The following is a 16,587-nucleotide window of genomic DNA, read 5'->3' as shown; positions in this document are numbered from 1 at the left end:
TGTTACAAAGCAAAAATTTAACCGGAAGCGAAAAATACTGCACCAAAACATAGCGAAAATGAACAACAAATTTGATGCGTATGTGCAAATGAACTATTTCTAACTCATCCTTGGCCAATATAGCATGATTTTTTTTATCATTTCATACACAAATAACCGAAGCAATTAATATCAATATCTCAATAATACCTAGAGGCCTTGTGGCTTGTAGTCGTATAAGCTAAAATTTTAACGTCATCATTTGTGTATCCGTCAAAACACGTGCAAACCGTTCTTAGGATATTTGACAGCATGAAAAACCAAAGGTGAAAGTGTTCCTTGTTTATTGAACAGCGCTGCCGCCTATTTGCAAATTTGAATGTATTTTTTAAAAGTGAATAATCAATTAAAAGTGTTTTTAATTAAGATAAAAGTTTGTTTTTATTTTTTGAACAGCTGTTTGTTTCATATTGACACTTTTCCAAAAATATCATGAAATGTAATAAAAAATTCTTGTCAAATTTTTTCCTGCATTCAGATTTACTTTAGATGGAAAATATTTTTGACTGTAATGACTAAAAGTTCGAGAACTATTGAAATCATGCGATTCTTGCATTGTGTATGGTCACTAGTAGACATTAAACTGAATTCTTTGCAATTATCAACTTGTGTATAAATTGTGAACAAATTCAAGTGTTGAAAGATAAATAATATATTATGTTTGTTTTAGTGATTATGTTTGTGCCATACTTGCATGTATATTGTGACTCACAACGAAAACTATCTTAAGATCTGTTGAAAAATATCAAGACGTTTTTAGACTGGAAGTCTATAGTATTGTGTATAAGTAGATTCGTGACAGATACGGACATAAAAGAATTCCAAGTATTTGAATACCGTAAAAAAATTAAAAAAAAAAAAATTGGGAGTGGGCCCTTTTGAGTCGGAGCGAGCAGGGATGATAATCGACAAATTAACTTGATGTGGCCTTATAGCGACCAGAGATGTGTTGGACGTATATATACATTGTATCAATTCTTTTAAACCTCTCAAGGAAGTATTCATAATAAATGCTTTTAAGTGCCACAGACAAGCTTGAATATAGGAAATAAATGGTATGAACACCCAGTTTACCTGTTTCTTGCATGTAATTTATTGGAAATTAATTGACAGGTGTGTCTCAATATATTACTTGATGTGCAGCTACCATGATTATTAATTAGTTAATTGCATTATAATTTTAGTACAGTACATGTGCCTTCACCAAGCACAAATGTGTATAAGAATGAATTGAAGTGATTTAGAGAATTTTCATGAACTTACTAGTTGATTTATAAAAATTAAGATTAACGAAAATTCTACGAGATCCATCATTTTCCCTCTGTTCTTTCAGTGGTAAGGAAAGCAAGTAGCAGTGTGGGAAACCACCAATCACCAGCTCACCAAATACGAGTATATGTGTAATTTGGCGAGTTCTTATTGGCTTACACTCGTCAATTTGGCGACAGTCATTTGATTGGCGAGTTCCAAGGAAAGTTAACCAGCCAAGAGGTTATTTAGTTAAACATCCTTTAACAACACACATTAAAAACATGTTCCCTACATTTTAAGAAGTTTAGGTTTAGATCTAACATGTCAAGTGAATTTTGGCATGATATGCATAATTTTATTGATGTAAAGCATTGTTTACAATCTTCCATTTTAATTTACGGTAAACGGGATGTGCCAAAACCTATGCGATGGTCCTGATCTTGAATTAGTATTCAAGCGAAATTATCTTGGTAATTTGTGATATGTTACCTTAAATTATTTGTTTAATGTCAAAATAAAAATGAACAAGAAGCAATGATAAACATTTTCTTTTTCATAATGATGAATCTGTTGAAATATAATTTTATTTTTAAAATATGAGTTCAGAAATAGAGTACTTATTGTACATGAAAAACTTCAATCTGAGGGAATATTCGAAAATGGAAAAGTTTTTGATAAATTTAAAAACAAATAAAAAGATAGTTGAAGAAAGAAAAAGAAAGGCAGAAGATAGTTAAATCCAAGAGAAAACAGATGACAGTACAGACAAAAACCCCCCAAAAATTTGGCTAGTTGAATTTCTATTTGGCTAGCAAGATCAATATTCCATTAGCCAGAATGGCAAGTTGGGAAAAAAATGGTTTCCCCCACTGATGTACTGCTGAAACAGTGTGTCAAATAGAACTAATCAATTAAAGTTTCGTAATTATTATACCCCATGCAACAAATTTGCGAAGGGTATAATGTTTTTGATCTGTCCATCAGTCCATCTTCAGTTTTCCGAACTTTTTTTAAACGCTTGCAGACATTGATATGATTTTTGGTATATAAGTTCACCATGATGAGTTACAGATCAAATGTACATTTCCTTCCGCTCTGATGATTTTTACCGAAATTACGGGCCTTGAACTTAGCAGAATTCACAGAGATAACAGTTTTCCAGACTTTTTTCTAAAAATTTGCAGATATTGACATGATTTTTAGTATATAAATTCACCATGATAAGTTACAGGACATGTTTGTAGTTTTTTCCGCCTTGATGATTTTTACTAAAATTACTGACCTTGAACTTGGCTAAATTCACAGAAATAACCGTTTTTCAGATTTTTTTTTCTAAACGCTTGCAGATTATGACATGATTTTTGGTTATATAAATTCACTATGATAAGTTACAGGTGAAGTGCATGTTTTGTTCTGCTACAATGATATTTACTTTGGATTAACTAAAACTCAAAGAAATTACAGTCTGGAGTTTGAAACTACCATTCTTATTAACAAAATTTAGTTAGAAGATAAAGGTCTAAAGCCTAAAAATCACCCTTATTCCTTTTTTTTATCAGGGTCCTTCTACATGTATTTCTCTTATGAGCCAATTTACTTGAGTATCCAATATTAGAACATTTAGGGTATGTTAGCATGCTCACTAAGGTTCTTTAATTAATTATGCTACATCCATTTATACATATATTTATTGCACTTTTCTGAGCAACTAAGGTACATGTTCAACCACTGGATACAATGTATTTGATACATTATTGTATATGTATATAACTTCAGCTTTTTGTCCTTTACCATGATTACTAAATTAAGACCTTTTGCAAACCTAAATTGTACTTTCTTATCTACAATAGACTTAGTAATAGTACATTCATTATCCTTTCTGGCATCTATCACTATATGATTTATAATGACAACATTTTTGTAGCCCTTTCTTAGCAATGACAGTTCACAACCACTATATATATTTTGAACTTAATGATTAATGACAACATTTTCATTGTACTTTCCTCAGCAACTACATGTCATATCAAATTTATATTTGGTATACAAGTGAAAACCTTTGTTGAACCTCAGCATGGGATCCCATACTGTCCTTTCCAAATTAAGACATTTTTTGTGCACTTTTCTCTGACAGCAAATTCTTGTAATGTCCAGCCACTTTTATTAGTCCACCTGGCTGAAGGCCATGTGATCTATTGCTATCAATTTGTGTCCTTTTCTATCAGCGTCGTCAGTGTAAACTTTTTCAAATGTCTTCTCTGAAAGTTCAGACCACTGGGGCAGTTACAATCAAACATGGCATGAATGTTCTTTAAGGTATCCCTATTAAAATGTCTTTAGGATTTTTGATTTGTTAAAAAACATGGTGGCCAGTACAAAAAATAGACCTTAGGGGTCAGTAAGAAGTTTTTTGGTTTTTGATTCTTCAGAATCGAAGTACATGTGTACCTTATATCACCGGTCCATCACTGGAACTTCCCTACTATTTATGAACACTACACAAAAATATAGTCCAACTGTAATTCTGCTTAAATCATTCAATAACTCTTTTATAATCAGTAGTGTTACTGGCAATAATTCAGCCCAACAATATTCTGTTATTTCTGCAAAGAAAATTAAGATCTAGTCTTCAAATCAGCAGAAGGTTTGAGGGACTCTTTTTTAGCCTTTAAAGACATTTAGTAATAACTTTGCATTTAGGGAATTTATTTCTTGCAGTAATGTGTCAGGATGTGTTAAATGGAACAGCATAAAATTTTAAGCATATTCTATTTAACACACCAGTAAAATTTCATCATATCATTAACATTTCACCATTAATATGCTGGAAGTGAAGAGCAGTGATTTTAACCAAGTACAATTGGTGGGAAAATTCAAATTGATAAAAGTGTCCAATTTTTGAAAACCTTGTTTTCACCAAGAAAATTGTTTTCTTAAGCTGAAATTGGTTTTATTTGAGTATTTGGGAAAAAAGGTGAAATTGAACAATATTTGTAAATAGTTTGTGAAGTTTGATAAGTAGTATGGATTGACATTCAGTTTATGCATATCAAAATATTAAAAAAACTGATTTATATAATATTTAAAATGCAAATGTACAATGTATGATCACAATTTTATTTAACATCATGGTATCTTTGAAATTATTTTCATGCTTCTATTTTCACAAGAATCAAAAACCTCCAGTGCTATCAACACTTTGATTTGCATACAATCAAGCCAATACAGTTAAGCCAAATTCTGACAGGATTAAAGTGTTAAGCATGATGAGATCTGTGATCAAATTTTCGTAACAACTGTTGAGCCATTATGGAGTTATTGGCCCTTTATTAAGATGCTAATATTGTTAGTGACTTTTTGTACTTCAATATTGTACATTCATATATGAATTGCATAATTATACATTACTACACGATCTTATGCTGCAGATCGGTGCCATAGAACCATCAATTCTAGCTTCATACAAGATCAAAATGTACCTTTAAATACCATACGTGTTACGGTGTACATGTGTTCTACGTATGTGTCTAGGTTATTTTTTTAAATTTTGCCATGGGTGGCTGCATCTGCGCATAGTTGCCATTGAAACCATATGGGGAAACACATTTTGCCTATATCTTTGCTTGTATTAAGCCGATATTGACCAAACTAGGCAGAACTAATAAAAGGGTCAACTTAAACATCTTATAGAATTTTGGTTCTGATTGATTTAAAGAGATGGCCTCCAGTGGCCATTTAATCTTTTCATGATCAAATCACATGACCACATGATTTCAAGATTCGGGCTCTTGAGAGCCTCTTGTTTTGACCGCAGCTATATATGTGTATGCCATATCATGAGATATAAGCAAGCTTATGAAAAGCTAATATTATGCAGATTTTACCTCCAGTAATGGGAAATACTGCTTTTCATATATTTGTCCAGCCTTACATTTTTATGGACTTTTATCAGGTTCATCATTTTGTTACTTTTTATGAACATACAGGTTTCAAAAATGGTCTTGTTTAAAAGATATTTCAGCCATCTTTGAACTTGATAACTTTTTTGTGTTATTATTAATTAATGTAGGAGAAATTTACTAAACATGGTATACATGATTTTCATCCATACAGAGACGTCATAGATAGGTATATATTTTGAAACCAAGTGTGATCATTTTATATGATACAAGATTTTTACACATTTCAGACTTAAACAGGAAGATAGTGGTGAAGATGACCAAAATGAACAGAAAATCGACCAGGAAGGAACAGATTCTCCATACAAACCCAGACCTTCTCCAGTAAGACTTACCAATATTCTTATTTGTTGACATAGGCCTATGAAATACCATTGTATTTAATTTTGGTAGTTTTACCAACCCTGCATTTTACTGCTGACCTAATACTTAAAAGACCTTTGAGGATAAAATTTAAATTCAATCCAATTGTCGTGAATTGATCAGGTTTCCTGATGCAAAACATGGACTTCGTCATTGGTTGACCAAGGGGGACCATCTTCTAATCCACAAAACATGGACTTCGTCATTGGTTGACCATAGGGGACCATCTTCTAATCCACAAAACATGGACTTCGTCATTGGTTGACCATAGGGGATCATCTTCTAATCCACAATACATGGATTTCGTCATTGGTTAACCATAAGGGACCATCTTCTAATCCACAATACCTCTAAAATCTCGGAATAAAATTTGATGAAACTTTCACATATTCTTTGCCATATAATGCCATTGTGCACTTCCTATTTTTTTTCTCGATCTGAATGATTTATTTGGTTTATATAATTTCAGTGGGATGGAAACATCAAGTGAGCTTTGCTCACACTTTTTTATAGGACTGCAAAAAATTTGCAATCCAGAGGTTTCTATCGATTTGGGGGTTATGGAATACTTTGAAGAAAGTAGTATATTGGTAGACCCTTGTGTCAATTATTGTAGTTTCACTGTGTGTTCTCAGATATGTCTGCTTGCTATTTAATGCTGTTTATACTATGCCCTGTTTTTCGTCTATCTTCTTCTCTAAGAACATGTCTGAGAACACACATAATAACTCAAATATGGAAAAAATGAATTATATTTTTTGTGATAAAAAAAAAATCCTGGTCCCAAGGACCTGTGATATTGATGAATATTATTTTTTTTATAGAGGCCTGGTCCTGGAGAGCATCCACTACAATTTAATTATGCATTATGGTTTTCACGGAAATCACAAGGCAAACAATCATCATCTGCAAGTTATGAACACAATTTAAAGCTAGTTGGAACATTTGCATCAGTAAGTGACTTGTGTAATTTTTTCCCTACTCTTTATAAAAATTTGATTTCATTCACTGTTTTTACCCATTCAAACAGAGTTGGAGTAGTATAAAGAAATTCAATAACCTTGTCCATCTGTCTGTACACCGGTGTGTCTTTTAACCACTACTGTGAGTTCTATTGAATAATTAGCTCAATTATACTTGTAGTACTTGTCTATTATACGTTTAAAGTTTGTTGATTGTAAATTAGCGTTGAAGAATTTTATTTTGTTGTCTGACTTTTGTTTCAGAAAGGCAGTAGCTGCTTGTCCACGCAATTATGGACAGGGAGCCTCTTCAGGCTAATCATCCACACTTCCAATTTGAGTCAGTAACACACAGAATCATGACAGAAAACCAGTCTTTACATTTTTTGTACATTAGTATTGTGGACATTGTGAGAAATTCTTTTTATACAAATATATACAAAATGATACGTATACAATTTAAATCGTAACTGATGTCATAAATAATGATTAAAATTAATTCAAAATTAATACAAAATACACATTTAACAAACCTGAAATACTCTTTTTAACAAAGTTTGCACATTAAGAAAGATTGTTTTGGCACATGATTGAGTCCGGCACATTTTAAATCTTAATGCTGCCATTCCAGACGTCAATCACAAGATATAGAAAGTCTTGGTCAGACAATTTCTCCTTAACATGTGTCACACTGTCCTTCTTTGTAAAAACTAAAATTTTAGGAATAATCTGTGCACTTTTGAATATTTATATTTTCAGCCAAGATTTTATTAAATTTTTTAAACATCTAGTAAAGATGATGCATCAACCTCGGCACCAGTCATCATAACTTCTTTGACTTGTTCTGTGTCTGACCAACATGAAATCTGTCCATTTTCAAACACAGGGGCTTGCTCCCACCATCAAAATGTGCAGTCTAACTAGTATATAACATGAATTGGAAACTGTTCAGTCAATTAAAAATTTATTAAAAGTGAATGCAGTTCGCAATTACATTAAAAATTGTACATTTACGGATAAGTTTGACATTTTCATACCGAATTGAGCGTTTCCGTCATGATTCCGTATGTTTCTGACGCAAACCAGATGTGTGGATGTTTAGCCTGAAGAGGCTTCCCGTCCACGAATGCGTGGACATGGAGCCACTGCCTTTTAGATAATATCTTGTAGTATATTTCAAAGCTCTGAGTCTATACTATAGATTCTATTAAGTCTGAATCTACATGTAAGGAAAAAAAGTTGTTTAGGAATGCAAGTATATTTGTTTAATATATATATATCTCTATATAGGTAGAACAATTCTGGATTATTTACAGCCATCTTGTTCGGCCTAGTGAACTAACAGGTCACTGTGACTATCACATTTTCAAAGAAGGAATAAGGCCAATATGGGAGGTTTGTAAATTTGTTATAACACAGAGGATTCCACTTAAATGCATACTTGTTCCATATTTCTATTAATTGCTTAGAATTTTCAAGAAATGAATCATTTCCCATCTCTTCCATATTAAAAATTCCTCTTAATTGCATAGGTCTAAACAGACATTCCTGTTTATTGCATATTTTTTTGTGCATGGGGAATGTGCATTTTTTAAAAAATAAATCTTAAACTCATAATGCTTATTATCAAAAACAAAACTGACAAAACTTATTCAAATTTGTTTCAGCATAAGTTTATATTTCAAACTAATTCGCCAAAATGTGCACTATTTTTTTAAATATGCAACAAATTTGACAAGGTATGATAATTTATTTTTTATGAAGTTAAGCTAAATACACAAAACTTAAAAGATTAAATGGAATTTATTGTATCCTTCAGACATAGTTGTACATGTAATTAAGTATTTAATTATATTTTGTTCCAGTACATCTTATTTTTTTACCATTTTAATATTTAAACTATCAAATTCTTTCACCTCTACTTTATTCTCATTAACCATAAACTGTTACAGAGGAAATATGCAAACATTGATAATGTGACATAAACTGCATGTGAAATTAACAATTAACATAATTTGAATAATATTAACCCTCCAAGCGGATATTCAAGTTTTGCTTCTAAAAATGCATTGCCTTTTGTTAATGTTGCTATTTATGATATGAATTCTAGACACAAAGTATAAGCATAATAATGGAGGGCTCAAAGCATTGAATCCAAGTACGGCAAATGCTTAACAAAAATTACTTAAGCACTTCAGTACTGAGTCTCCTAGAATAAGTTTGCTAGAGAAAGTTTGATCTTAGGAGTTTATTCATTAGAACTTCTAATGTTTTTACATGTATATTTTGATTATGCTAAATAGACATACATATGATACACGTATGACCCCTATGAATTTGGGACAGACTATACAACTTCATGGTCAGTGAACCCTTTTTCTTCTTTTGTTTATATAACTGATTGATAATTGGGTTAATTAAAAGTGGACAAACCAAGATTAAACCGAGAATAAGATCATTCCACCATACCAAATTCCACATTACTGATAATGGAATATTCCTTTCAATTGCATAATTTTATCTGACAAATTGGGTATGGGATTAAGAGGAATCCACTGTACTAACCAGTGGTAGTATTTTGATAGCAAAAATTGATATGTATAGGTATTGATATGTCTCTTTAGAAGTAGGTTCATTAAAAAAGGTATATTGATACTAGCTAATGCTTTTTACTTAATTCAAATTTTAAAAAATGTCATTGTGTGTATAATTATTTGTTTTTGCATTATCTGCCCTTTAACCATGTGTCTGGTAAGCAATTGCCATCAATTTGTGTTTGTCAATGTAATTAAGTACCAGTCCATATAAAATTCAGACAATGCCTGTATTACGTAAAGTGATTCATGGTGGAGAAAAACCCACCAAACTAACAATGTTTTTTCGATCTACATATGCTATATTTTAACATAACAGTTGTCCTTTCCATATGTAGATCTGTACTTTTGAGAAAATCATATGGTTGTCTCTCACTAAAACCAACCAAACTGAGTAAAATCAAGAATGATAACTCTTGCAAAGTGCTATACAAATTTGATCTCAAAGCGTAACACCCAAATGAAAAACTATGACTGGTTATGTGGTCTGTAACTGATTCTTAATAAGAAATAAAAGTGACTTTGGTGGGTTTTTGACATGCATGAATCACCTCCTGTCTATTTTTTCTTTTTTACTAATACTACTACTTATTTTTTTTTTAAATCTACTCATGTTGAATTTTATTCAAATGCATCCTTGAGATATCTTTTTTTCATGGAAATTGTGTTAGATATATTGATAAGGCATATGATATAGTTGTCTGTTTTTTTAAGACCATGTGGTTATAGTTTGATATGTACTTCAGCTTGTATACTTTAATTTCAACAAGTGTACTTTATTTAATAATAAGTAAGTTACACAAAATGTGATTTAATTTGGAATTAATTATTATGAATTAATTTAATGATGATATTAGTAATAAAGAATTAATTTAGAGTTTCATTAAAGAACTTTTGTCTTTGAAATTCGGTTGAAAGATTCATGATTTTTGCATAGGTCAATGGATTTTTTGATATTTTGGAGAGGCCTTTCTTTTAAAATAACAGCTATCAATTGCAGGATAGTGCAAATAATAAAGGAGGAAAGTGGATAATAAGACTGAAGAAAGGATTAGGATCCAGATGTTGGGAAAATCTTATTCTAGCTATGTTGGGGGAACAGTTTATGGTTGGAGAAGAAATATGTGGTGCAGTGGTCTCAATACGATATCAGGTAAGTTTGGAATAGATAAAATACTTACTGTACTTATGTCTAATAATGGTGTGAATGTTCCTCTACTCCTCTGAATCTACTTGATTAATTAGAACCAAACTTGGTGTGAATGTTCCTTGGGGTATCCTGCATATAACTGATGTGGATATTTTTGATTTGCCGAAAAAATATTGCTGCCATTACTAAAAATAGATCATAGGGGTCAGACAGTAGTTTTTTTGCATATATGTCCAAAACTGTTAGGTTTAGCTAAATTCTGACAGGGGGTAAAAGTGTTCAGCTTGATGAGATCTATCTCTGCACAAATTTTGTTTTTAATGTGTTGAGCCATGTTGGAGTAATTGCCCTTTTTCATGTTATTTTTAATGTTATTTCTTTCAAAAATCTTCTCCTCTGACACTACTTTACCAATTGGAGCCAAACTTGGTATGAATGTTTTTTTAGGGTATCCTGCATAGAACTGTTGTGGAGATTTTTGATCCTTCAAAAAGCATGGACGCCATTATTCAAAATAGAACTTCCGGGTCAGACATTAGTTTTCCATATATATCTCCAAAACTATAACTTTTAGCTAAATTCTGATCAGGTAAAATTGTTCAGCATGATGAGATCTATCTGCGGTTAAATGTTCGATAAAATACTTTGAGCCATGTTGGAGTTATTGCCCTTTTTTAACGTTTTATTGTTGTTTTTAATGAAATTTCTTTTAAAAATCTTCTCTTCTGACATTATTTGATCAGTTGGTACCAAACTTGGTATGATTGTTCCCTATTGTGTCCTGTATAGAACTGATGTGGGGATTTTTGATCCCTCAAAAAACATGGCTGCTTTTACTAAAAATAAAATGTATGGGTCAGGGAGTAGTTTTTCGCATGTATCTCCAAAACTGTTAGGTTTAGCCAAATTCCTTCAATAGCTGAAATGATCTTCATTATTAGGATTACAAATGTTTTTAAGGTTGAAAGTTGTCAGGTGACTCCTTGTAAGAGTTATTGCCCTTGAAAGAGGAAAAATGACTTTTTTTTCCAGTTTTCAGTCAATATCTTGAAAACTATGATAAATTAAAAGAAACTTTCAATTGTTGAAATGATCCTTATGATAAGTCCTACCAGTCTTCTTGATGCAAATTGTTGGACAACTTCTTATCAAATTTCTTGCCTTCAAAAAGGCAAAATTCAACTAGGTGAGCGATTCAGGCTCCTGGGAGCCTCTTGTTTATATGTCTTTCTAGATGTTATATGATATACTAGTATCTGCCTCTTCACCTATCATTCACAACTGGCAAAATAAATAAAAAATGCTGGCACCAATTTTTGTGAAACTTTGGAATTTTCTTAGATGTGAGTTGTCTCTGTCACTGCTATCATCTGTAGGCATTTTTGTCTAGGCCATTAATTTGAGTATAAATGTATAGATCGTTGTGAAATTTTACCAAAGGTGCCATACCAAGAAAGGAAGACTGAGATTGATTTTTGGGGTTGTTTCTTAAACAATTTAGGAAACTAGGGTCTAAAATGAGCATTTTCCTAATATCAGGAAAATAACTTGATTATTAGTGAATAGATCTCTTTGAAATTGTACCACAAAGTGCCATATCCCCAAAGGATTGGTTTTACAGGTTTTGAAATTTGGAATAAGGGCAAAAAAGTGACAACTTTGTTTCTGGTAAAATTCTTATCCAGTGTCAAATTGTAATCAAAATTCAAAACTATGTCAAGTTTAAATGCTATATCCAGACTTGCCCCAACTGTGTAGAGTTCCCTCTCTGTGGTTGTATCAATCTGCATTCTGTGAAGCATTTTATTATTTATCATGCCCTCCTGAGTCTAAATTTTGGGATATATAAATATCACATTGTCCATTTGTCTGTTTTTCTGTCAATGTTATTTTTCATAAGTCTGATGGCAAGTATTTCAGTTATTATTTCTGATTAAAGTCTTATCCTGTGTTAATATTTAATCACAATAAAATTCTTAGCTGAATCAAACTTAAATGTTGTGTCCATATTTGCTTAATCTTTTCAGAGTTGGACCTCTACATGGGTATCTAGCTGTGTCCTACAAAGCATTTTATTCAAATTCTATGAATCCACCCTTGGACTTCCAAGTCTGAAAATCCAGAAAAAATGTCATCATGTTTGTCTTTCACTTCATGTCATATGAATGGCTTTAGCCTTTTATCCTCTAGTTGATGGATTCAAATGGTGATTAATCACTGCAATATTTAAATGTTTTTCTGTGTCTATTCAGTGGTGCCACTAACTGTTAGGATATTGATAAAGTTATTTCACAAAATTTTCTTTTGACATTTGCTAGAAAGAGTTGTCCACTAAAAATAACATAGAAAAAAAATATTTGATGTGCGTTGGTTTCTTTTCTATTTTAGGAGGATATTTTAGCATTATGGAATAGAACAGCCTGCGATCAAGTAACAACATCACGAATCAGAGACACTCTTAAAAGAGTACTTAACTTACCTCCAAATACCATCATGGAATATAAGACTCATAATGACAGTATGAAGTAAGTGCTACAATTCACACAGCTAAATCATGTATTTAAAACTTCTATTTTTAAGGACATTGTATACCTGTACATGTATAAGTGATGACCTGGAATGACCTCATTATTGCATGTTTACAACTTGTTCTTATATGTTTGAATACAATTCTTAGGTTCTTTTTCCAATGATTCTGATCATGAGATTCTTCATGCTTATAGCTGTTTTTGATTGGTCAAGAACGTTGTTGCCAGAAAGTTCATACATGCATGAACTTCCCCAGATCGTTCATAAATGCATGAATGCCAGTCAACTTGAAACCAATATGGCGGCTGTGTAGTTCGAAAGAGTGTGGCAACAAACTGAACGGCATAATATAGCCGTAAGAATAGTTTATTACATGCATATTGATTTTACCGGTCAAGTTTGTTTACAGAGAGTAATTTTCAGCTTGGGAAAGAAATTTTTAACTGAGTCTGACTGAACCCTGGAACACACCTCGTTGTAATTTTCCTTCTTTCTTGTTGTATTTTCTTAAAAATTATACTCCTGTTGATTTGTTTACATCTCGTGTTATCACTTTGTCCATGCCGCCTTCACTGTCATGCAGCAGATTATGTGTAAATATTTGTCCACACTCCCATCTCCTTTCTGACATAGAATATTATATGTTTTGCATAAAGTAGTATTTCCTTGAACTGATTGACCTTCGATACTTAATTCAGTTAATAACAAGTCATGAAACTAAGTGTGTGCCTCCATAGAAAATGGAAAATGCCTAATCAGGTAATTACTGGATAGTATTATCTTTACGGTGAGATTAAATTTCCATATTTTAAGTGAGCATGGAATTGATAGAACATTCAGAATATTAAGTAAATCCAGTATAAGAAGAGTTGCACTCACAGTACTTTTATGGTGTTAATATTGCATAACTCCATATCACTACACTTTTTATCTAGTGTGCGCATTTATCACATCAAGTTTGAGGTCATATCAGGGTTCATTAAACTATATTATGAATTTTGCCATTGACAGTGAGTAGTTTTCACTGTATATTCTATCCATTCAAAAGAGAAGGGACAAGAAAAGCTCGTATTTGCCTAAAAACGCAACAGTAAATTAATCAAGTGTTAAGAGTGTCAATTGTGAATTTGGAGATTTGAACCAATGATAACTGAGAAAATATGAAGATTTCTGACATTCTTGCTTCAGAGAATCACTTTAGTTGATCAAATTTCAGATAATCTAGTCATTCCAGTTATTTTGGACTTTTTAGCTCACCTGGCCATCATCCATCGTCATTAACAATTTTTCAAAACTCTTCTCCTCTGACACTATTTGACCAACTGGAACCAATGTTCCTTGGGGTATCCTGCAGAGAATTGATTTGGGGATTTTTGATCCGTTGAAAAACATGGCCAACATTACTGAAAATAGAACATAGGGGTCAGACAGTAGTTTTTTGCATATATCTTCAAAACCATTATGTTTAGCCAAATTCTGACTGGGTAAAAGTGTTCAGCATGATGAGATCTATCTCTGGTCAAATTTTTATCTTAATCCGTTAAGCCATGGTGGAGTTATTGCTCTTTTTGACGTTTTTTTGCTGTTTTTAATGTAACTTCTTTCAAATCTTACACTACTTGACCAATTGAACTGATTAAGGGATTTTTGATCCACCAAAAAACATGGCTACCATTACTAAAAATAGAACATGGGGGTCAGACAGTAGTATTTTTCATATATCTTAAAAACCGTTAGGTTAAGCAAAATTATTTCAATTGTGAAATGACCTTTATTATAAGGTCTTCAAAAGTCTTCAGGGATCAAAGTTGTCAGGCGACTCCTTGTAAGAGTTATTGCCCTTGAAAGATGAAAATGACGTTTGTTTTTTTTTAGTTTTCAGCCAATATCTTGAAAACTACAATAGATAGAAACTTTCAGTCGCTGATATGATCCTAATGATAGTCCTACCAAAGTCTTATTGAGTGTTGGACAACTCTTTGTTAAATTTAATGCCCTTGAAAGACAAACTTTAACCAGATGAGCTTTTCAGGCTCCTTAAAGCCTCTTGTTGTCAATTTCCAGCCATATTTCTAGCACAGATATTGTGTCCACACCCAAGAAACAACTTCATATTTAGTATATACATTCATTATTACATAGTTTACACATGTGAAAATATGAAGTTGTTTCTTTGATTTGGACATAAATTTTTGAATGTAAATATGTCCCAAAACAGCAAAATTTTATATTTCTAAGCAGACTTTATCAAATTATGTATAACTGTGGTACCATTGTGACATCTTTAAAGTGAACTAATGTCACAAAACATTCATTTTCCTAATATTTATATATTTCACTATGTTTTGAACAATTTTCATGTTATTGCTACAAATTCCATTTTTTTGGGTCATATACTCATAGCCGAATGCCCATTCACCTATATATCCAATGAGATTATATCAGGTCCCCTATCAAAAGACTATGGTAGGTAAAAAGAGGGAGGGACATGGAAGGTCAGACATTTGGTTATTTGCATATTGATTGTACCATATTTGAATGCATTCTATTTACAGAGACAATTCAAGTTTTAGAAACACAGACATCTTTATGAGATGACATAGAAACAACAGTGGAACAAGTGGACTAAAGTGTAGACCTTGACTGTACCGATACTGGAGTAGATGGAAGAAATGTCAAATGTTACTGATCTGGATAATGGATAGTTAAATGATATTATCATATGATAACTATTAGGAAGTTATGTTAATGTAAAGAACTTTTAAGAATTTAAAATGTCTTAAAATTATTTTGAAAAAAATAGAGAAGTAACTCAGGTGGAATAGTTATTAAAATAAGTCTTATTTTTTAATTAATATTGTGATATTCTTCATGTTAAATTCATTTTAATGTAATAAAGATCAATGACAAGTCTCTAGTGTATGTGTGTTGTTAAGATGGCTCTGTTGATAACTGCAGTTGCTCGAAGTTGTATTGAAACCTCTGTGAAACACCTTTCAGCATATATTTCTGCTTGTATGCAACAAAGGTTTAGCAATCTTGGCAGAAATAATTTATTGAAGAACCTTTACTAACAGTCCATTTTTGTTTAGACTTGGTAAAACATGATGGCCCCAAGGATAATCTTTGCCTCTGATGGCCAATTTTCAAAGATCCACTCATCCACAGGTGCCAATGATAGGGATGTTTACCTCAATGCCCTCTTCATATGATCCCCTTTTGTGGGGCTCAGGTGGCTCAAATGATTGCTGCAGCTGTTGAACTGTGTGGAGAAACATTTTGGGATATATCTCTCCTAATGCTTAACCAAGGTTAAGAAAATATGGCAGGAACAAAATAAGCAGGGACCTCCATAAATGAACACTTATTCAAATCATATGACCATTAGATTTCAAATATATATATTTCATGACAGTGATTCTGGCTATTTGGAGAGGCCAGCTTTATTTTTGGGCAGTTTTTATACATTCACAAAAAATTGTCATACATTGTTTTGGCACTGTCATTGTCTGTTGACACTCGGTTTTTGTGCAATAATTGGGTATTGGTTGGTCTTAAAGAAATTTTATAACAAGGTTACAAACTTCAAAGAAAGCTTTGTATTGATTTTTTGGGTGATAACTCATACTGTTTAGAAAAAGGGGCCTAAAACAAGCACTTCATAGAATTCAACTATATAATGAATGTTCTGCTGATGTTGGGATTTTTGGCAGTCGAAAAATATGGCTGCCATTATTAAA

General features: G+C 32.1%; 1 protein-coding gene across 2 annotated transcripts; it reads left to right on the top strand.

Annotated features, from left to right (window-relative positions):
* Positions 1 to 5: 5 nt before the first annotated feature.
* LOC148624550 (eukaryotic translation initiation factor 4E type 2-like) lies at positions 6 to 15,760 on the top strand. 2 transcript variants are annotated; one of them, XM_088567218.1, is made up of 7 exons: positions 6 to 78; positions 5,480 to 5,573; positions 6,437 to 6,565; positions 7,865 to 7,969; positions 10,169 to 10,321; positions 12,707 to 12,843; positions 15,403 to 15,760. In XM_088567218.1, exons 1-7 carry the CDS (start codon positions 59 to 61, stop codon positions 15,443 to 15,445), a joined length of 681 nt encoding a protein of 226 aa, XP_088423344.1. In that variant the 5' UTR covers positions 6 to 58; the 3' UTR covers positions 15,446 to 15,760. The 2 variants fall into 2 exon arrangements, with proteins under 2 accessions (XP_088423344.1, XP_088423345.1); XM_088567219.1 differs by lacking the exon at positions 6 to 78 and adding an exon at positions 277 to 305.
* Positions 15,761 to 16,587: the final 827 nt, after the last annotated feature.

This window comes from Perna viridis, chromosome 2 (genome assembly GCF_037379345.1).
Source record: "Perna viridis isolate PV_CMFRI_1.1 ecotype Kerala chromosome 2, ASM3737934v1, whole genome shotgun sequence".
Taxonomy (NCBI): Eukaryota; Metazoa; Mollusca; class Bivalvia; order Mytilida; family Mytilidae; genus Perna; species Perna viridis.
Note: the sequence above shows the minus strand (reverse complement) of the source record. Positions and strands in the feature narration are given on the sequence as shown.